At 41.4% G+C, this 22,814-nt stretch overlaps 2 protein-coding genes and 1 long non-coding RNA gene across 11 annotated transcripts in view; 2 read left to right on the top strand and 1 right to left on the bottom strand.

Annotated features, from left to right (window-relative positions):
- The first annotated feature begins 463 nt into the window (after window positions 1-463).
- On the top strand, window positions 464-15,882 carry nsmce4a (NSE4 homolog A, SMC5-SMC6 complex component). The gene is made up of 11 exons (XM_055646813.1): window positions 464-825; window positions 2,469-2,549; window positions 2,773-2,903; window positions 3,718-3,863; window positions 4,067-4,166; window positions 8,808-8,898; window positions 10,196-10,290; window positions 11,921-11,969; window positions 12,050-12,135; window positions 12,667-12,749; window positions 15,725-15,882. The coding sequence occupies exons 1-10, from the start codon at window positions 534-536 to the stop codon at window positions 12,730-12,732; spliced, it is 1,137 nt and encodes a 378-aa protein (XP_055502788.1). The 5' UTR covers window positions 464-533; the 3' UTR covers window positions 12,733-12,749; window positions 15,725-15,882.
- On the bottom strand, window positions 15,729-20,095 carry LOC129704010 (uncharacterized). Its single transcript, XR_008724669.1, has 2 exons — window positions 19,933-20,095; window positions 15,729-18,507 (listed from the first exon to the last, which is right to left on the bottom strand). It is a non-coding gene; the product is annotated as an uncharacterized LOC129704010 (long non-coding RNA).
- The window catches only part of LOC129704007 (arginyl-tRNA--protein transferase 1), a 132,273-nt gene continuing 128,276 nt past the window's right edge, over window positions 18,818-22,814 (top strand). For 6 of the 9 annotated variants that reach the window (XM_055646804.1, XM_055646807.1, XM_055646808.1 and 3 more), the window contains exon 1: window positions 20,297-20,446. In XM_055646804.1, coding sequence (XP_055502779.1) covers window positions 20,350-20,446 — 97 coding nt within the window. In that variant the 5' untranslated portion in view covers window positions 20,297-20,349. Of the gene's footprint in view, window positions 19,311-20,296; window positions 20,447-22,814 lie in introns of those variants that run through there. The other 3 variants (XM_055646806.1, XM_055646811.1, XM_055646812.1) reach the window with 3 other exon arrangements.

Consider the following 22,814-nt stretch of genomic DNA (forward strand, 5'->3'; position numbering starts at 1 on the left):
AAACCCTCCCACACCTTCAGCCACCTTTCATCTGCTATGCTTTGTCCTGCGCCCAACCCATTTCCAGCTTTCTTCCCCCTTCCTACCGCTTTTCCAACCCCAACCACCCCACCTTTTAATCTCCGTTCCATCTCCAGTCTTTGTCACTTTCTCCACCCATCTGCCAATCCATCCCTCCCTTGCCTATCATCATTTGCCAGGTGTTGTCCTGCACATACCTCCCCCCCAGCAGCCTTCTTCCCCCTTCCTTCATATTTTCCAGCTTCCCTACTACAACTAGTCTGAAGCTATGATCTTTGGTCTGAAGCAGAATCCTGACCTGAAGCATCACCACCTCCCCACCACCAAAGATCTGCTATAGGATCTTTGCCCACCAGCCTGCCCCACTAAGTTTCTCCAATACTCTGATGCAGTCCAGTCCTCCAGACTTCCGGTGCACGTTAGTGAGCTCAGCGCGTCGTGTTGACGCGGGACGTCAGTCAGGCGGTCTGGGTCTGGGCCTGGGCCGGTCGGGTCGGGTCGGTTCATCCGCGATGTCGGGCAGCAGCAGAAGCCGAACCCGAACCCGGGTCTCGAGCGCCAGCACCAGCGCCAGCTCCCCCCGCCCGTTGCCCAGCACGTCCAACGGCACAGGAGGGGGGCAGCAGCAGCAGCAGCGCGGCCACTGCAACTCGGCCATGTCGGACTGCGCCTCGGTGGACGACGAGGATCTGGGCGGCGGCGGCGGCGGCATCGGCGGCATCCCATACGGGGCCCGGGACGATGACCCGAACTGCCGCAGGATGCTGCGGCACCAGTACCGGGAACTCATCAACAGCGTCCAGCGTGAGTGAGCGGCCTGTCGGCGCCGCCCTCTGCTTCTCTTTGTTACTGACTCCTCTCAGGGTGTGGAATTCTTCGCCACAGAAAGCTGTGGAGGCAAAGTCAGTGGATATTTTAAAGGCAGAGATGGATAGATTCTTGATTAGTACGGGTGTCAGAGGTTATGGGGTTAGGAGGGAGAGATAGATCATCCATGATTGATGGGCCTGGATGGCCTAATTCATTCCTATCTTATGATCTCTTTACTAGAGCTTTGTCTGCCCCCATCTCAGTGCCAAGGATGGACCTGGCTTTTCGGGAGGAGAGAAGGAAGAGGGACTAACTACATTGAATACTTTTGTAACTTTGTTGGCACCCTTTACTTGGTGGCTCTTTCATACGTACTGTATGCAAAACAAATAATTTCATTGTACCAAGTAGACATGACAATAAAGTATCAAACAATCATTGAAAGGAAAACACTGGCCCTTCAGCCAGGCGCACACACCAGGAAGTAAACAAAAGCAACGTGGAATCAGTAAGGTTGTTGGATAGTCGGTGTTTTGGTTCAGGATGTTTCTTCAGACTGATTGGAGTCGGGGACAGAAAGCTGTAAAAAGAAATATTGGGGTGGGATACAGCCTGGCAAGTGAAGATGAATTCAGGTTTGGGGATTGTTTGATAGATGGTGGAGTAAGTGACAATGGCCACAGAAGAAAAGTAGGCAAAGGGAGCTCGGATAGGAGAGAAGAGTAGCATGAACTGTAAAGGGAGGGATATGGGTGGAAGGGTCCTGACCCAGATCCTCATCTGTTCATTCCGTCCACAGATGCTGCCTGATCCTCCTGAGTTCCATCAGAACTTTGTGTTTTGCTCAAAATTCCAGGATCTGCAGTTCTTTCTGTCTCACTAACGTCTTTCCTGGCTTTAATACCAGTATTTATCAGGGTTATTTGGAAGCTACTTTGTATGAATATCATGTTACAGTTCTAAACGTATTCCAATGTTTGGAAATCCAAAAATGTTCCATTTGATCTGGTTCAGTTGGATTGCTTCAGTCCAACACTAATGGTGATTTTGTGATTGGCTTTCAAGCCAATCAGTTTGATTTCAACTACCATGGCTTGCTTTATTATCCTTTTTTTCCCTTACAAAATGGTCCAAGGGGCCAATGTTCAGCTACATATTGGGCATATCAATCTTCCTGTGCTAATGCATTTCTCATAAATCTGTGCAACCCAGCATTCTACAATGACCATATGTCGCTTGGACTCAAAATAGAAAATGCTAGAAGCACCCATCAGACCAGGCAGCACCTGTGGAAAGAAAATGGGTAATGTTTCATGTGGGACACTTAGTAAGATCCTTCCTGGTGTTTCTGATTTTTCTGTTTTGTGCAAGTTTCATTTGCTCAATTTTATTCATTTTCATCTGCTGTGTTTTCAATGTGTAATTTGCACCTTGGATCTCTGTTATATTGGGTTTTATACATTATATTGCCTGTGGGGAAGCAGATGTGATCTCTTCAAATGACGTTTTTATCTTCAGATTTTTATTCTGCTGTGACCACATCTCCATTTTCTTGAGTGTTATAGTCACAAATGGATCTGGAATTTTTTTTAAGTAGTCTCCCCATTTACTAATTTTCTCTCCACTCAATATTTCAGAGAATCGGGAAGACATGATCAGACCCAACAGTAATAAATTAACGGAAGCACTGGAGGAAGCTAATAAGTTGTTTTCCAAAGGTGAGTACCATTTCACTCAAAATATATTTGAATGAAATTATCGAGGAATAATGAAAACTAATACCTCCCTAAGTATATTTAATGCCCCTCAATTCTTTTATGTTTATTTGATAATTTTCTACTGCCTTGCATACATGGTGACATTGCTCAGCGGTTGGGTTATGTTTTGATTTAAAATTTCCTACGAAAACTGAAATAATGCTTCACTATGTACCTTTTTCAGTACGTCAGACAAGTGAGGCAGCTCTGGACGCTCAGTTTCTTGTACTTGCTACAAACCTGGGTCAAGAGAAAGCTAATCAGCTACACACAGACATGATGGTGTTTGATCCATCAGTTTTTGCAGAGGAACTGGTAAGGTTTTTATTTCTTTGACAATGATCAAGAGAAAATGAATGATACTGCAGACTAGGCTGCATCCAGAAGCTTATTTGTTGTTGAAATGTAAAAGTTGAAGCTTTCAAATTAATTCTGAACTTTGAAGATGAAATTGTATTCAGATGTGCTTCGTTTCATTTTGTTCAGGAGGACTGGAAGAGCTTGCTCCATAACCATGCTTTGCAATTGAAGATTTTTGGTGTAATCACTAGATCGAGGAGGAATTTCTTTAGTCTGAATGTGGTGAATCTGTGGAAATTGTTGCCACATACATATTTTCAAGTTGGAGATTGACAGATAGTGGATTAGCAAGTTGTCATTAGTAAACTATGGAGAGAATGCAGGAGAATGAGATTGAGTGAAAAAGACGTATCAGCCATGATCGCATGGTGGAATAAACTCAATGGGCCGAATGGCCTACTTCTATGACTTATGAACTATAGGTGGAACTTTCCATTAATATCCATAAGTCTCGACATTTATTTCATAAAGGTTATGGCATAGAAAGAGCTTTATAACAAAAATTAATGCAAGAATAAGGCAATATCTTGTTTAAATTGAAGAGAGGTGTCACCTGACTTTATCTATCTCCAGATTATTGGCAGTTCAAATGCATATATTCTGGAATGTGTTTTCTAGCTAGCATATTTCTGTGGGAAAATTACCCATTAAATGTGAAATTAAAGTTAGTATGCAAAGTCTATTAATTGTCAAAGAATTATTTTGTCTATTTGGATACCAGAAATGCTATTTATGCCATTATTTTGAGCTCTTCATTATCTCTATGCAGTTAACTTTCATGGGTTTGAGACGACTGGAAAATGAAGGGAGTGATGAAGATGATGAATCTGCAGGGTGGCTTCCTAAAGATACCTGGACTAAACTAGGAAATGAAGCTGGAAAATATTTTAGAAGAACTCCAGCCTTTCATTATATGTAAGTTAAACATTTTTCTCCAGTTTTCTACACCAATTAATGAATTTTACACCACCACCACCACATGTTTAAATGCAGACCTCTGCTGTTTGGACTTGGACATTTCATTAATTATTATTAATTTCATTAAACTATGTTTTGGATTAAAGCTGCTGCATGTGAGTTATTTTTGTAAAATTGATCATAACTCTGTTATTGTACAGGCTGGGATCTTTCAAAAGTGAACCTCCTGTTCCACGACCTAAAGTTGAGAGGCAGAAGAGGGTTCCAACTAAGGAAGAGCGCAGAATAATGCCCACACAGGTTTGTTTGATGGCAACTATACATAAATTGTATATATCATTATTTCATGCACAAGTTTAAACTTCTGTTTCTACATCAAAGTTTGAATTCCCAGTTGACCAACACAAAAATGAAGAATGTTTTGTAGTGTAATTAGATTTGTGTGCTGTGCTTATCTCTTGTCTATCTTTTGAGATAACAACATGGTATTTGTGCAGGGAAGTGCATTTGTCAATTTTGCCAACGTTTCCATACTTCCTGTCATTTTCCTCACAAACTAACAAACATTTTTTTAGATAACTCCCATGTATCGGCAAGAGCAAACGCAGGCTGGGCAATCGTTTCGCTGAACACCTACTCAGCCCGTCTTGGCCTACAAGATCTCCCAGTTGTCAAACATTTCAACTCCACATTCCCTTTCTGTCTTTTTGACCTTTCCGACCTGGGCCTCCTTCACTGCCAGAGGCCACACGCAAATGGGAGGAACAGCACCTCGTATTTCGCTAGGGCAGCTTATAACGCAGCAGTATGAATAGTGGGATTTCTCTAATTTCAAGCAACCCTTGCATTCCCTCTCTCTCGGTCCATCCCCCCACCCTAGTCGTCTTGCTAATTTCACTGTTTGTATCCCTTCATTATCACCTGTTCCACAGCCAACAATGGACCATTGTGGACTGCCATTCTTGAGTCAGCGCTGGCTGTTCCGTACCTTTTCATATTTCTCGTTTTCCTCTCCCCCCAACTCAGTCTGAAGATGACTCTGGACCCGAAATGTCACCTATTCCTTTCTCCAGGGATGCTGCTTGATCCGCTGAGTTACTCCAGCTTTTGTGTTTATTTAATATAACATTGTTTTATAAAACCTCAGTACAAAAATTAGGAAATTAAAATTCTTGCATTTAATGCTAAAGAGAGAAGAAATAATAACCCTGAAACCAGCTAGATATTTATATTTTAGTTGGAGGAAACTCAGCGGGTGAGGCAACATCTATGGAGCGAAGGAATAGGCGACGTTTCGGGTCGAGACCCTTCTTCAGACTTCTTCGTCTGAAGAAGGGTCTCGACTTGAAACATCGCCTATTCCTTCACTCCATAGATGCTGCCTCACCCGCTGAGTTTCTCCAGCATTTTTGTCTACCTTCGATTTTTCCAGCATCTGCAGTTCTTTCTAAAACATATATTTTAAAGTTGTTAGCTTTTAAAATTTACACTGGCTCACTAAATGTGAAAGCAAGGGGTCCTATCATGGGAATGGCATGGATGTAGCAAATAGAGCATTTAATAGTTTCATTCGTCAGTAGCTTAGCAAGGTCGTTGATTGTTTAGAACAATCCAGGGTGAACCATAAATGTCCATTCAGCCTATTAACTATTCAATCTGTTTTGTAAAATGGTAAATAAATGTTCCAGATGACTGGAGGACAGATAATGTGGTCTTCCTTTTCGGGAATGGTACTGGGAAACTGCTAATTAGAGACGCGTGAGCCGATGATTATAGGGAAGTTATTTGAAAAAAAAGTCTGAGGGTTAATGGTCACTTGGAAAGATGGGGACATATCAGAGATTTGTCAAGACCGATTCTGTGGTTTATGTGGACTTCTGCAAGGTCTTTAGTAAGGTCCCACATGGGAGACTAGTGAAAAAGGTTGGGGCCCATGGGATCCAGATTGGTAAATTGGATCCAAAATTAGTTTGTCATACGATTTAAAGTGTGATGGTAGTTTTTATGATTGGATGTCTATGATGAGGATTGGTGCTGGGTCCCTTGATGTTTTGTAATATTCATGAATGATTTGGATGAGCTTGTTGGAGGTATGTTTAGATTTGGCGGAGTTGTTAATAAGGTAATATTGTTGTGTTGGGGAATTCTGGCCATTAATTAGGGCACTGAATACAAGAGTAGGGATGTTATGCTCCAATTTACAAAACATTAGTCAGAGCTCTGTTGAAGTACTGCATACAGTTTTGGTCACCGTACTTTTGGCAGGATGGCTAATGCTGGAGAAGATGAAGAGAAGATCACGCTTATGTTTGGATCTGGTCTAGATGCATTGAAGACAGAAGATGGAAACGTTGAGTGAATGGGAAGAGGAATTAAATGGCATGCAACAGGGAACTTGGGATGGTTCTGCAAACTGGTTACCAAATTTGCACTTGATCTCGCTGATGAGGAGGGTGCATTGGACACACCAAATGCAGTAGCTGAGGTTGGAGGGGGTGCACGTGGATCTGCCTCGCCTATAAGGGCTGCCTGGGTGTCTAAGTAGTAGTGATAGAGGAGATGTAGGTCTACTCATCTGGCCTTTTTTTTCGTGCCTGTTCACCAATCACCCACCTGCCTCTGCCTGTCTCCATCTCTCCCCTGCTTCGCTACTTCTGCCTATCACCTTTCGCCCTACCTCTGGTCCACTGCCCGTCTCACCTCTTCCACTCTCTTTTCAGCATCTATCGTCCTTCTACATTCTCAGTCCTGATGCATAGTCTTGACCTGAAACATTGACAATTTATTTCCCCTACAGATGCTGGGTAGCCTGCTTAGTTCCTCCAGCTGTTTTTTTTTGTTCCTAATTCCAGCAACTATTAGCTCTTCAGTTATGATTAATTTACATCTACAATGCCCTCCATAATGTTTGGGGCAAAGACCCATAATTTATTTATTTACCTCTGTACTCCACAATTTGAGATTTGTAATAGAAAAAAAATCACATGTGGTTAAAGTGCACATTGTCAGATTTTATTAAAGGGTGTTTTTATACATTTTGGTTTCACCATGTAGAAATTACAGCTGTTTATACATAGTTCCCCCACCCCCATTCCCATTTTAGGGCAGTATGTTTGGGACACATGACTTCACAGGTGTTTGTAATTGCTCAGGTGCATTTAATTGCCTCCTTAATGCAGGTACAAGAGAGCCCTCAGCACCTCTAATCTTTCCTCCAGTCTTTCCATCATATTTGAAAACTTATTGCTGTTTATCAACATGAGGACCAAAGTTGTGCTATTGAAAGTCAAAGAAGCCATTATGAGACTGAGATACAAGAATAAAACTGTTAGAGACATCAGCTAAACCTTAGGCTTACCAAAATCAACTGTTCGGAACATCATTAAGAAGAAAGAGAGCTGGCCAAGGAAGAACTCCACAGCTGTTGATAGAAGAATCTCTATAATAAAGAAAAATCCCCAAACACCTGTCTGACGGATCAGAAATACTCCTCAGGAGTCAGGTGTGGATTTGTCAATGACCACTGTGCAGAAGACTTCATGAACAAAAATCCTGAGGCTACACTGCAAGATGCAAACCACTGGTTAACTGCAAAAATAGAATGGCCGAGTTACAGTTTGCCAAGAAGTACTTAAAAGAGAAACCACAGTTCTGGAAAAAGGGCTTGTGGACAGATGAGACGATGATTAACTTATATCAGAGTGATGGCAAGAGCAAAATATGGAGGAGAGAAGGAACTGTCCCAAGATCCAAAGCATACCACCTCATCTGTGAAACACAGTGATGGGGGTGTTATGGCCTGGGCATGTATGGCTGCTGAAGGTGCTGGCTCACTTATCTTCATTGATGATACAACTGCTGATGGTAGTAGCATAATGAATAGACACATCCTATCTGCTCAAGTTCAAACAAATGCCTCAAAACTCATTGGCCGGCAGTTCATTCTACAGCAAGACAATGATCCCAAACATACTGCTAAAGCAACAAAGGAGTTTTTCAAAGCTAAAAAATGGTAAATTCTTGAGTGGCCAAGTCAATCATCTGATCTGAACCCAATTGAGCATGACTTTTATATGCTGAAGAGAAAACTGAAGGGGACTAGCCCGCAAAACAAGTATAAGCTAAAGATGGCTGCAATACAGGCCTGGCAGAGCATCACCAGAGAAGACACCCAGCAACTGGTGATGTCCATGAATTGCAGACTTCAAGCAGTCATTGCATGGAAAGGATATGCAACAAAATACTAAACATGACTAGTTTCATTTACATAACATTGCTGTGTCTGAAACATTATGGTGCCCTGAAATGGGGGGAATATGTATAATGGCCTTTATTAAAATCTGACAGTGTGTACTTTAACCAGATGTGATTTTTTTTTTTCTATTACAAATCTCAAATTGTGGCGTGCAGAGGCAAATAAATAAATGATGGATGTTTGTCCCAAACATCATGGAGGACACTGTATGCTTATCTGGAGTAATTTTTAAGTTATATTTTGGTTTGCTGTAAATACAGTTTTTGTTTGCTCTTGGAGTCAATTTGAGTATAATAAAAACAGTCTTTAGATTCATTGTGTCAATTTGCTGTAGGTTGCTTAAGGGATTCTTCTGTAAAATCGCGACCACAGATTGATGCAATCGTAAGTGTTTTTGACATTCAAACTAAGTTAAGCAATCTCTTTCCAGAATTTCCCAAGGTCTGGCTAGGGTTACCCTCGTCATTGGTTACACCAAGAACTGTGGTGCCTGCCAAATGAGCATCAGTGAACATAGTGCTATTTCACAAAACAATAAATGAACTGAATAAAAATTGAAACAAAAATTCAAATTCTGCATCTTGGATAACTGCTTTTCACCCATTTATTTAACTTTTTAAGGTTATAAATCAGTTAATTTTGAGAAACCTTGTTTCATAAATTGCTATATTGTTTTTCATGTAAAGTTGAAGAAAATGGATGAATCTCACCAAGAAGCGACTGAAAAGGAAGTGGAAAGGATATTGGGACTATTGCAAGAGTACTTCAAATCTGACCGTAGGTATTTAGTTTAGTTTAGAGATACAGCGAGGAAATTGAGCCCTTTTGCCCACCGAGTCTGCACTGACCAATACCAGTTCTATCCTACACGCGTTGGGACATATTTCTGCAGAAGCAAATCTGCACGTCTTTGGAATGTGGGAGGAAACCGAAGAATCCAGAGAAATTCCATGCGGTTATAGGGAGAACATACGGACAACGCCCGTAGCAGGATCGAGCCCAGGTCTTTGGCTCTTTGGCGTTGTACCAAACTCTACCACTGCGCCACTGCGCCACCCCTATTGCACATGCAGGATGTCAAATTTTTGGGATGGATGAAACTAATCTCCAGTGTTAAGTACTGTTAAATAGTATGTTCTTATTATTTTAAAGTAAATTTTAAATAAGAATTTGATTACTTGTCTACCATGTGTGCAGAATTAATTTATCTGCTAAACTTGGTTCTGTCTTTTTCCATTGACACTTCTTAATTATTCTTAATCAGTCACTCTGTACACCTGACTCCATCCATCAATAAGAACAATTTCTTGTTATACCATGCTGATGTTGCACAGAACTGTTTCCTCCACCAAAAGAAGTGTGGGTGAACATACAGCTCTTCGGTTACGAGCGCCTGATTTGTCTATCTCCCGTACATGTGAATGAGTGTTTGGGAGGCTTTAGGCATTTTCTTCCATGTGAGAACTCAGTTCACGGCAATGTTTGAATGGATTAAGCGCCCTGTTTAGTTTACGAACAGTCCTCAGTAACAGAATCCTGCCCTGACCTGGGGAGGGCCTGTATTGCACAACAGAAATGAAGCACTGAATTATCATGATGGACTCTAACACCGTGTCTCCACTGTTTTGTCATGAAACCTGTTGCTGCAGCAGTTATCTACATCATCATGCTGCCTTCCATTCCTTTCAAGTTTTAAAACCGTTCTGACTTCTGATCCACTCTGGTGCAACCTATAATATTCATAGCACATTGCTGTTATCAGCATTGCTTAGTTAATAGCATTTTCACCTTTTACTTTTGAAAGTTTAAGATTTCAACCCCTAGAGGTTTGAGTCTACAGATCCAGTCTGACCCTTGAGTGTGATACAGAGAAAATGGTATTGTGCTAGAAGTCCCATTTTTGTTTTAGGTGACATGTGAAACTGAGGTACTCTGCTTTTTCTAGTGACTAACAGATCAAATTACATTATTCTGAAGAAAAGCAACCGTTTTAAAAGACCAATATTTATTGACTTGTAAGATTTGTATTTGTGGTCATTCCACTTAAATTAATCATTTCTGTTATATTTTACAGCGGAAACTCCAATCAATTTCTTTGACTTTGTAATTGATCCAAATTCTTATTCGCGTACTGTGGAGAACATATTCCATGTCTCCTTTATTGTGAGAGTAAGTGTTATGTAAAGTTATTGGTTTGAAAGCATTCAAACTTCTTTTATGCAAAGTTGTTTTATTTTCATCTTGATCTTGAACTTCTTATTTGTGTTTTTTTGTGGGCTATCATTTCTGGATTTAGATAAACTTCTTGCATTTTCAGCTGATGGGAGAACCCTTCTCTGGTTCTAGTGATGGCCAGTTGTAGCATCTGTAACATCTCTAGTTGGGATTAGTTAAGTCTGTGAATGCTTTTGAATGCTGTGTTTCATAAGGGCCTTCTTTTAATTTTTTAAAAGGTTAATTGAAAAACTTCCTGACTGCTTGTAAATCCAGCAAATGACCTGCAAGCCAGTACAATTTCCAAATGGAACAACCAATACTTTGTATGTGTTTTTGTGCTTTAAGCTCTCATCCATTATAGTTAAACAATGCCTTTCAAAGAAGTTTTGTATAAAATAAAATACTGGTGGGGGTCAGGCAAGGATAACAAATTCTGACCTTTATCTGAATTGAATCCGTGAAAGTGACTTTTCCAGCTTCACAGACCCACCATTTTAGGTACAAAGCTGTAAAGAAAAACACAGCTTTTTATACTTTTCCAAATGGCCTGGATGTTCACCAGATTGATTCCAGGGATGGTGGGTTTAATTAAGCAGACAAGTCCTGTACTCTTCAGTTTGGAAGAGCAAGAAGTAGTCACATTGAAACAAACTATTATCGGGTTTGACAGGGTAGATGCAGAGCTGATGCTTCCTCTGGCTGGGTTGTCTGGAACCTTTCCAGTGGGGAATAAATCTGTGGTATTCTCTACCCAGTAGTGCTATAGAGGTCAGTTATACAGGATGTTGCAGACCAATTGATACATTTTCAGACCTGAAGGCAGATGAAGGATTATGAGGTAGTGGAGGAAAGTGACAATGATATCTTATTGAGTCGTTTTTTTACAAAAGCATGAACTAATAGAAAAAAAAGAATGGCTCGGTGCCAAGTCTGAATGACATTGTAAATTATATGGAACTCAATATGGAGGACAGGTTGTCTTTTCAATGGACATTAAGATGGCAGCCTGCAGTCAAAGCCATAAAGAAGCCAAGAATGAAAAAATAGTTGACACTCCAGAGATAAGTAATAACTTGTTATTGGATGAGCTTGATTTGGACCCAGCTTTTCTTATATTCTGAAAGGTTGCAGAATCCTTCAGTCATGCCATATTCAGACTTGGTAGGAGTGTTTTACTGATAAGGAAAATATATAATTGTGCTAACTGTCCTTTGTTCTGAGTGGGAGCCCGAGAAGCACTGAGCAACGTTTGTGCTCATTGTAATCTCGTCACTCCCGTCTGACGAATCAATTAAAGATTGCCATGGTTTACCTTTAACAGTTTTTGTTGCTATCTACTTTTTAAGAAACTAACTTTGACACGGGGATGAGTCCACTTGATGGGATAAGTTACCAGTCTTCCCTTTGCTATTTTGCAAGACTTTTTATATATTTTCAATCTATCTCATTTTCAGCCTCTCTCATCTGAGTTGGAGTTGCTTTTTACAGTGTTAAGCACTGTATTCCAAAGGTTGTCAATTTTATGATTAGAATTGGATCTGATCAAGTTATTAACTACCATTTTAAATGATTTCTTTTTCAGGATGGTTTTGCAGCCATTGGACTCGACCAAGATAAACTACCAATTATTGGTAAGTTATTTTTTGTGATGTAAATGCAAATGCATTTGTATGTTCTTGAAGGAAATTAATATTTCTGTCTTATTTTAAAGAGCCAGTAAATGAAGGCGTGGGTAATGACAGACCACAACAACAAAGACAACAGACAGTTATTTCTTTGAGTCAACAGGAATGGAAGGCAAGTATAGTAAATAAAAGCTAAACTTTTATTCTAATGAAATTTAAAACTAACGTCATCTTGTTCACTGGTTTTACATTGCTTTTAAAAGCAGCTAAAGTTCCCATAGTATTATGTGCTATAATCAATTAAAGGACAACATTCTTTACTATGGTATTTGATTCTTCCATCAACTTTTTCTTGGAATTTGTAATATGCTATTTCTAACTGCAAGAACTCCAGTATCCTGCTTAAATGTTGGGAATTAAAAAATAACGTTTGAGAAAATGGCATTGAAAAAGTAGAATAGTTTAAGCATTTACAGTATTTAACCATTACAGAAATTCTTGTGCCTGGTAACCCTGAATTATTTTTTATGTCCAGTTAATAAATCTGCAAGTTGATCATTTTCGTGATTTAGTTTGGGGGATAGTTTCTCACAAAATTAGCTTAATATGTATTACCAATATTAGTTTTAACATTAGTCATAGTCATCAAGTAGAGTTTCAATTAAATTACATTTTAGCAAGTATACTTTTTTTTACTTTACAGGAAATAATTGATACGTTTGAAATAGCAGATGCCATGATACCACCATTAACCCACGGAGATCAATGATGCTTGATAAATTTGATGTATGTAGCCTTCTAAAATCTTTTCATATTTCAAATGTGCAGATCAGATTACTTGCAAAAATTTAACATCATTCTGAAAGATAGATTGCATGGGTAAATTCTTCTACATGGGTCCTTCTATTAGAATATATTTTTCCATAACATTAGTTGGAAATGATGCACGTGATGAATTAAGGAACACTATTATGTGAGCAAAATTGATTGTAATGTGATTTGGTCAAAGTTACGTAAGAATTTGACAAGCCGCTGTCACTGTCCCCAAGTACCTTCCTCGCAGTAACCAGACACCATTGTATCCAAGAGAGCTGCCACTTTAACTGTGACCATTGAATTTGACAAGCAATCGCTTCCATTGACATGTGCGCATTGATAATCTGTTTAACAACGCACAATAAAGCTTGCGGCAATAAAGATCTCCATCCCCGGAACCCCTTTCCCACATTGACACGATGTAATATAATTTTCATTGAGAAAAGGCACAAAGTGCTGGAATAACTCAGTGGATCAGACACCATTTCTGTTTTTTGGTTTGAACCCTTCTTCAGACTGAATAAGGGTACCGACCTGAAACATCACCAAATGATGATCTCTAGATATGCTGCCTGACCCACTAAGTTACTCCCGTATGAGTGTCTTTTTTGTAAATCAGCCTTTGCAGTTTCCTTTTATCTCTGATGTTCAATAAAACAGTTTCTGAGGAGTACAACTTAGATGCACAGTCTCTTGCCCAGGGTAGGTGAATTGTGGACCAGGGGACAAAGGTTTAAGATGAATGGGAAAAAATGTAAAAGGAATCTGAGGGGTAACTTTTTCCCACAAAGGGTGGTGGGTGTATGGAACATGCTGCCAGAGGAGGTAGTTGAGGCTGGGACTGTCCCAATGTTTAAGAAACAGTTAGACAGGCACATGGGTTGGACAGGTTTGGAGGGACATGGACCAAACACAGGCAGATAGACAATAGGTGCAGGAGTCAGCCATTCAATGTGACCATGGCTGATCATCCCCAATCAGTACCCCGTTCCTGCCTTCTCCCCGTGTCCCCTGACTCCACTATATTTAAGAGCCATATCTAGCTCTCTCTTGAAAGCATCCAGAGAACCTGCCTCCACCGCCCTCTGAGGCAGAGAATTCCACAGACTCACCACTCTCTGTGAGAAAAAGTGTTTCCTTGTCTCCGTTCTAAATGGCTTACTCCTTATTCTTAAACTGTGGACCCTGGTTCTGGACTCCTCCAACATCGGGAACCTGTTTCCTGTCTCTAGCATGTCCAAGCCCTTAACAATCTTATATGTTTGGACCAGTGTAGCTGGGATATGTTGACTGGTATGGTCATGTTGGGCTGAAGGGCCTGTTTCCATGCTGTATCACTCTATAACTATTGTGTTATAGCAGAGCTACTTATACTGTGGGCTGAAATCTGTAAATATTTAGGTGGGAGCTGAGCATGAACATGTATTATTTTGAGTACACATATTGCAAATGATTATACCATACAGTTCTAATTTAATCAAATTTGGTACTGCAATTTTGGTTGACTGCAGAATTCACATAAAGAATAGGAAAGGCTGGCCAGGAGTTTGTTGGAATCGTCAGATCATCTGAATGTAAAAAGGCACTAGCATTTGTTTAGACAGCAAATGCACTGCACAAGAACGGAGCTGGCTAATGTTACAAATAGGGGATAAATGATTAGAGCAGATTTGTAATCCCATTAGTCATCAAAATCGCAATCACTTGTTCAATCTTGGCTTACTCTTAATAACAAAGTAAGTGGCTAAGAAATGTTGCAGGGGTGAAGATACTATGGCATTGAACTTCCAAATGTCTTGATAGATGAAATTTCAACTAACCAAGTAGTAAATTTGAAAACTGTTGAGTTGGAGAGTGTGGGGTCAGGAGAGGTAGCATTGAGGTAAAGGTGACTACTTTCAATGTATGTGTGGAAACGTGTTTTTGATAATGTTTCCTGCTAATGTGTGAAAGATGGCAAGGATACATTCCTCAGGATGCTGAAGACAGAGGCGACATGAATTTGAAGTAATTGGTAGAAAGTTTGGAGAGAAAATTATTTTTTTCTTCCATGAAGGTGAAGGTGGTCTGGAACTCATTGCCTGAAAACATAGTAGAGATAGAAATCCTCATCACATGAATGAAAGGAATTGAATGAGTATTTTAAACAAGGTCATGAGTGTATGCCTAGCCAAGTATTTTGAAAGTATGTTAGATTGTTTAGACATGATGGGCCATAGTAGCTTCCTGCATCATAGGTTTTCTATCCACCATACATAGATAAATAAGTCATTTCAGATGATTGAGTAGATAACAGAATATGCACAGACAACTGTAGTCATTGTCAAGGTGACCAGGATGATACGATCAATTATCAGTGTTTGAAATAGTGAAAGATGGATAGTTTGCCCTTGTTCCAATCACCAATGATGATCATTCTTTGTATTCTGGCAAGAACCAGAAACTGGTTAAGGAGCTCCAAGAAAGAAGATCAACTTTTGGATAGTGATTTTGATGTTCAAGCACACGCAGGGGCTTAAGAAAGGGATTGAAGGAGAAGAGGGCAATTTTTCAGGAGAGGCGTGAAGTTCGAGTGATAATGGCAGATTGAATTAAAAGAATACAGGGTGAAAATTATTTAGGGATGAGTTAAGAATAGATGTAGGTTGGTTGTGGGTAGGAATGGTGGTGAGAAAGATGCAAGCTCGGGGCTGGGGATCCTTGAGGCATGTCTGGTAAGCATGGGAGGTAAGCAATGTGTGTGTGTGATATTATTTCTATCTTTAGACATATGAAAATAAAACACTTTTGACCAGATTATATCTCTTATTAGTTTACATTTATTAAAACGCGATGCTTTAGTCAGCTCTGTAAATTCTGCACGTTTCCAGCACAAATCTAAGCATTATTTTGATAGTAAGTTCTAATATTGTTCAATCTTTTACGTGTAACACTAACTTTTTCAGGTGCCTTGTACAATACCCTACAGCTATTGGAACATGGAATTTTGAAGACATGAAGATTATTTTGTATATGTGGCTTGTGAAGTTTATACAGTGAAGTCATACATTTTGTGTATTTTTATTCCTTTGACAGAAATAAATGATTCAATTATTTATATTAATTCTTTGTGAAACATTGCATTGGTGGTTCAACATTATTATGATTTGTGAATTCCCCATCTTTAACACATTTGGGGAGTAACCATTGATCAGAAGTGGCAATAAATATTTTTGCAACCTGACTGCAAAAGCTTTCCATTCTACAAGGCACAGAAAATGGAGGATTTGAAGAACTCAATGGGCCAAGCAGCATCCGTGGAGGCAAGAGTTACAATTATGTTTTGAGTTGAAACTGTCCATCAGAACCGGGGGAAGGGGGAAGTTTAAATATGCAGCAGTATGAGGGAGGGGTTGGACCAAGACTGGTAGGTAATAGATGGAACCAGATAGAGATGGGCAAATTGAATCAGGTAGGGGAGGTGATTGGGGGAAAAGGTAAACAAAAGGAGAAGAAAACTAGGTAGACAGTGAATGGGTGGACAAGAACACTAGTCGGGGTATGGATTACCTAAAATGGGAAAATTCAATATTTGTACATTTGACTAAGTCACCCAAATGAGATGTGATTTTTGCATTTGGCCTTTCCACAGGAAGAAGGCTTAACGCAGACCTGATTAGTGTGGGAGGAGAGTTAAAATGATCTGCACTGGAAGCTCCAGGCAGCTGCGATCTTTTGTGGCTGATCAATAAGGAGATGCTGTCTGAGCCAGAGTGGCTCTAGCATTTTGTGCCTTCAAGAGTGAACTAGCCACGTGTTTCTTTCAAGGTTCGCAATATCAATCTTGAACATCCTAATTTTCCTAGGCTCTGAGCAGGGTGTCATGGTCAGGTTGGTCACTGTCCATGAAGATTCAGACATTCCAGATTTAAAATTTTCTTTGAAGTTTGAAAGATGCCGATGATTTGTTTTAATGTGGAGTGGTTATTATTCATCAGCTACAGTCGGCACAGCAATGTCTTTATTCAAAAGGCAGGAAAATCCAATACAATTTAAGACCAAGCTCTGCAGCATAGATTTAACACACAGACTGATGTTTGCAGACATGCATTATGTTGTCCACACCTCCCACATGTTCCCCTCCTCCCTATTCACCCCTCTCGTCCCTCCATATACCTACTTTGCCTTTTCCTCTCGCTGCCAGACACTATTCCCAGGGGAACTGCCTACCATTCTGCTGTCTTAAACCACCTGGGCTGCTCCTGATATTTGCCTTTTGATCTTGTGATCGCTGCCAACCGCCTAAAGGGCCTGTCCAACTTTCACGACCTCTGCCGAGTTTGCCCTTGACTCGTACTCGCAGCATGGTCGCCACGAGGTACTAGGAAGTCTTAGGTTGCGATGCTAGTCGTAGGTACTTGTGGCAAGTAGATCGCGGCAGTTTTTCTAGCCCGATGAAAAATGTCCACGGGTAAAAAATAAAGATCGGCATGGAAAAAATCGATACTTTTTACTCGTAGGTAGGTCGTAGTAGGTCGTGATGTTAGTCGGAGGCAGTCGAAGGTAATAGCTCTGTGGTGAAAAAGGTCAGTAGAGAAAACAGTATTTAAACAGCAGAACGTCACCTCTCACGCCAAGGCATGTTCAGTCATGGCTGGAGTTTTTTGGCGAGGAGACGTGTTTTAGAGATGACACCAAAAAGGCAGCAGTGCAGGGGGAGGGCACAACCCTCAAAAAAGCCAGCCATGCAGGTGTTAACCCAAGAGGAGAAATGGCAGGAGGTGATGCCACTGGAGGTGATAGTGCAGAAAGAGGTAGACCTGCATGAGAGACCCCCTGGAGGAGACCAGGGTGGTAGTACATGTCCCCACCACCACCACTTCCTTCACTGCCTCGTGTGAAGGCAGCAAAGCAACTGCCTTCGTGTGAAGGCAGATGCCCCATTGGTGGTGAGGGAGGGCTGGAGGAAGGTGATGCCCTACACCTTCACGAGGCAGCAGGACAGGGACCTTGAGGAATGGTTCCAGCAGAATGCAGTCCTGTATGAAAAGGAAAATGAGGGACGGGGACAAGAATGGCATGCTTGCCATCCACTGCCCCACATGTGTGCCTAAAGTTCCATCTTTTGTCAAAGCCCAGCATCATTCTCTACCAGTCATCTGGTGTACTGGGACAGTCCATCACATTATCTCCATTCACTCTTTGAGACCTCTTCTTGTGCTTCCTCTTCACCCTTGCTCTTCCCCTTCTGCCTTTCTTAAAAGGCTGCTGAAGCAACAGGGCTACTGCAAACAGCAGTAAAACGTACATGGTCGAAGCCAGTCTTCAACATAGTCAAAGGAGGTGCTCAACATAGTCGTGGGAGGTCCTCAACATAGTCATGGGAGGTCTTCAACATAGTCGTAGGAGGCCGTTGACATAGTTGTAGGTCATAGGTTTTTGATCGTTTTTTAGGTCGTGAAAGTGGGACAGGCCCTTTGGTCTTTCACTCTCTCCAGGATCGCTAATAGGTCCTTGCAATTTGCCTTCTTCTGGAGCATTCTTGTATGTCCTGCTTCACTCTCCTCAGCATTGCCACTTCCAGTCTAGACTGGACCCACTTTTGGTTCTTCCCAGATCCACTCCGCAACCCCAGCTAGCAAAGGTTTGCTGCAGATCCCTCAGAATCTTCAGCGGGCTACAAAACACTGCCCTGTGGCAGAACATGGTCCAGTGCTGTTATTGAAGGCAGTAAATGATGGCTGATGTCCTGCAGAAAGGAATTAACTACTTGTTATTCTTTAGTGTAGGAACATTTCATTTGAATCCATACCCCTAATCCCTATTCTGATAGCAATCCTACTATTTAACCAGGGAAGGCTAATGTGATCATTATGAATTGTTTATTAGACACAAGGAACTGCAGATGCTCTGCGGGTCAAGCAGCATGTCAGGAGAACTAGTGTCCTTTTTTTATTCTCAACGTATGTATTTTTCAACTTGACCCCCCCCTCCCCCCCCCCCCCCCCCCCCCCCCCAAAGTGAAGGAAAATACAATTTGTATACATTTACTTTATTCCCCGATGGAGAAAAAACTAATCGACATTTTTGAAATGCATTTTAGTTAGGGCGAGACAAAATTGTCTGCTCAAATATAACAGGTCGAATTGTTTGCGCGAGAGAAAATTAATCGCAGCTGATATCTGACTTTTTTTTGAAGGGGCGAGAATAGGAAATGAACAATCTTACAAGTTCCTCTTTCTCGTGCTTCACGTAATTGTATGAAGATTGTTGTCTTTAAAAAAAAAAGCAGCGTTGTATAAGCGCGCTTAAGAATCGCACGCTTTCCCAAACGTACACTATTGCTCCGAGCTGACATATGACGTGGTTATATCCGTTTCTTCCCCGTAAGGACCTCTGTTCCTATGAAACGCAAGTGTTAAAAAAAAAAGCATTAGAATTGAACCACTCCAATCTAACGACACGGGATGTATTCAATCGTGGAATATAAAGGTTTAAAGTCGGGTTATCATTGTGGATATTGTAATCTGGAAGATGGAAAGGCGTCCACGGGTGAGTGCGTGGTTTGTGAAAAGGTGCAGACAGCCACATCGCAGGGAGACGGGCCCTGGAGCCGCACCTTGTCACCGAGGCTTTGGAGTCTGTGTAGGCCTCTGTGTTTATCACCCTCTCATGCCAGGATGCGCCGGGCATCCTGAATATGCCCAGTCCGGGCAGTCTGAAGAAGGACCCCACACCTCATCCATTCCTTCTCCATGGATGTTGCTGCCTGTCCCTGCTGAGTTACTCCCAACATGTTGTGTTTATCTTCGGTGTAAATCAGCATCTGCAGTTCCTTCCTACACTGCACCGGGCATTCCCTTGCTTCAAGTCCAGAACAATAAAACATCAACATTTCAATTCCTTGTAATTGGAGCCCTTCTTGAAACAGTAAACACCAGCGCGACGCAGGAATTTGAGCTTCACATTCGATGACTACCATTGCGTCAGGGTGGGTCGGGTTTCACTACAGGTAAATCCGCATAGTGTTTTAAACCCGCACCATTTGCGGAGCGCAGGTTCTGCATGGAACATATCCGTTAGCTTCTACGATGCTTTTATCTCCCCACCATTATGCAAAAATACAATACAATCACCAGTTAAATACACTCAAGTCGAAAAGATTCCAGACCACCTGATAGAAAGTGCTCACACGTTTTGCAAAGTACTTAAGTCTCTGAAGACTCGGCGCCGCCGTCTTTTATGGACCACGTACGGTTAAAATCAATATTTAAACCCAACGATCTTTGATTTAAACCGCGAAGGCCGCTCGCGCCCCCGGCAATCGGCGCACTGCTCTGATTGGTTGGCGGCTCTGCAGTCGCGGTATAACTGTCTTTACATTGGCTGCCAGGTGAGCAGCGTTAACTCTCATTGGTTCACCGATGGACAGCGCCAATTGTTCATTGGTTGTCGGGTGAACAGCGCCAATTGTTCATTGGTTGCCGGGTGAGCAGCGCTAATTGTTCATTGGTTGCCGGGTGAGCAGCGCTGCATTGATTGCCTGGCGTGTGCGCATGCGCGGTGAGCCTGCCAACAGCTGTTGGAGATCATGGCTGCTGGCGGCGTGAGTATCCTGGAGTACTTCATCGAGGATGAAGGCTACAAGTGTGGCTACTGCAAGGGCGCCTCCAGCAGCTACTCGAATGGTGAGAGAAGCGACGCGGAGAAAAGTTGGGGTCCGTGATGTTTGGGTGTAGTTGCTAAGATGGTCAACAAAAGTGAGGAGGGTGTTTACGTTCAGAGGCTGGGCTGTGGCCCGCTTCCTTGGCTGCAGATTGTTGAGTCCAAACAAACAACGTCCCACGGGGATAGAGCTGGTCCTGGTTCCCACACTCTCCACCCCAACTTGCGGTAAAGAAGTACACAGTCATCATGGAAGGTTTAAACGTGCACTCTGTTGAGAGTAATTAACTTCCTTTACAATGGATTAGGTACTGTACTTAAATACAATCTTCATCTATTTAATATTTAATTCGAGTTTCACTGTACCATAATTGGTACACCTGACAATAAACAGACCCTTGAACCTTTATTAACATTCTATAACAATATTTGGTTATACCATGCATTCAGATTCAGATTCAGAAAACTTTATTGTCTGTCGTAACAGAAAATGCTAGAGATCCTCAGCAGGCAAGCTACATACGTGGGAAGTGACTCTGAAGGGTCCTCTCTGTATTCCCTCAGCAGATGCTACCTGATCTGCTCAAGATACAAGCATCTGCAGTTTCACGGGTGTTAGTAGTTAGCATTTCTCCTTGGATAGAAAGAAATCACGAAAAGAAAAGGAAGAGTCAGAGATTGGCAGCAAGAGAATGCTATATGAGTGCAGGAAGAATTCTGCCTCCTGGAAGGACTCTGCCTTTTTGTCTTTCTGTCTTTTGTAGGAAACTAAGAACTGCAGATGCTGGTTAATACGCAAAAGGACACAAAGTGCTGGAGTAACTCAGCAGATCAGGCAGCATCTCTTGAGAACATCGTTGATTGAGATCCTTGGGTCGAGATCATTATTCAAACTGACTATTTTGGGGGGGGGGGGGCTGGAAAAAAGGGAGAGGCGGCACAAAGTATTGCAGCTAATAAGTTGACACATGCAAGGGGGATTATTTGACAGGCAGATGTTTGGAACAAAGGCTAGTGATTAGAAACACACATGGCTGTGGTAGCAAGTCTGGATTTAAACTTGACCATAGAGCCGACCGGAGAACAGCAGGTCAAAGAGATCTAACAATGATGTGTTCTGTTTAGTTGTCTCTGGAATGATATTTATTTGCAAACTGCAGCTTCCCATCTGCCCTTGTTAACAAAACCCTTGACTGCATCTCATCAATTTTCTATGCCTCATAACCTCTCTGGGACTATAGTCCCACGTCTACATCATCCAACCCACCGGACTCTGTATTTGATGGATCATTCTCCACAATTTCTGCTACCTACATAAAGAATACACCACCTTTCCCCTTTTGGCATTTTGCAGGAACTGTCCCCTTTGTGGCTTTCTTCCATTCCCACCAACCCCCACCTTTGTAACAGGGAATGTACCTCTTATCCTTTCACCTTTTCCCTTCCACTATTCTGGGACCCCCCCAAGGTGAAGCGTTGATTTACATGAATGAATGAATGAATGAATGAATGAATGAATGAATGAATGAATATGTTTATTGGCCAAGTATTCACATACAAGGAATTCTTCTTCCAATGTATTGCACCACATTCATTGTTCACAACAAGGTTTCCTCTATGTTGGAGAAATAGGGTGATCACTCTGTGGGACATCTGCGTTCAGTCCGCAAGGATAACCCTGACCTTCCTGTTCCTCCAAAATACTGGAGTTTCTCAGCAGGACAAGCAGCATCTCTGGACTGAAGGAATGGGTGATGTTTCGGGTCAAGAACCTTTTTCAGACTCCAGCATTTTGTGTCTATCTTTGGTTTAAACCAGTTTCTGCAGTTCCTTCCTACACATTAAGTTGTAGATGTTGTATATATGGACTTCAACAAAGCATTCAACAAGGTTCTGTGTGGTAGGCTGCTCTGGAAGGTTAGATCGCATGGGATCAAAGGAGAGGTAGCTGTATGGATACCAAATTGGCTTCATGGAATAAAGCAGCAAGGTGGTGGAAGGTTGCTTGGAATACTTGATTCCATGTAGTTGGAAACTAGAGTTTAATTATATATGCATTTTCTTCCAAAATTTTGCAGATAACCCAACAAATATATACACTTCAGCCAAGGTTCAATGGTCATGGATCTGTCTGTTTGCAAATCATTTCGATGTGCCTGAATCCTGGTATAATTGATGTGTAGAGGCAATCCATTATTCTGGGTATTTTGAACAAATTCTGAACTTGTTTGGATTATTTATTGTAGCTAGAGCAGAGGAGATTTGATAGGAGTGTTCAAAATCAAGAATGCCTTTGATGCAACAAAGAAGGAAAAACTCTTTATTGCAAAAAGGTCATGAACCAAAGTTTAAGGTGATTAACCGAGTTTTTATAATGGACAAATCTCTACA

This window comes from Leucoraja erinacea, chromosome 15, assembly GCF_028641065.1.
Source record: "Leucoraja erinacea ecotype New England chromosome 15, Leri_hhj_1, whole genome shotgun sequence".
Classification (NCBI taxonomy): Eukaryota; Metazoa; Chordata; class Chondrichthyes; order Rajiformes; family Rajidae; genus Leucoraja; species Leucoraja erinaceus.

What these genes read in the sequence shown, in the direction of transcription:
- nsmce4a (XM_055646813.1), top strand. Translation starts at nt 534, where the DNA reads ATGTCGGGCAGCAGCAGAAGCCGAACCCGAACCCGGGTCTCGAGCGCC. An exon ending in ACTCCAGCCTTTCATTATAT is followed by an intron (nt 3,864 to 4,066) that starts GTAAGTTAAACA and finishes GTTATTGTACAG; the next exon opens with GCTGGGATCTTTCAAAAGTG. An exon ending in AGAGTACTTCAAATCTGACC is followed by an intron (nt 8,899 to 10,195) that starts GTAGGTATTTAG and finishes TATATTTTACAG; the next exon opens with CGGAAACTCCAATCAATTTC.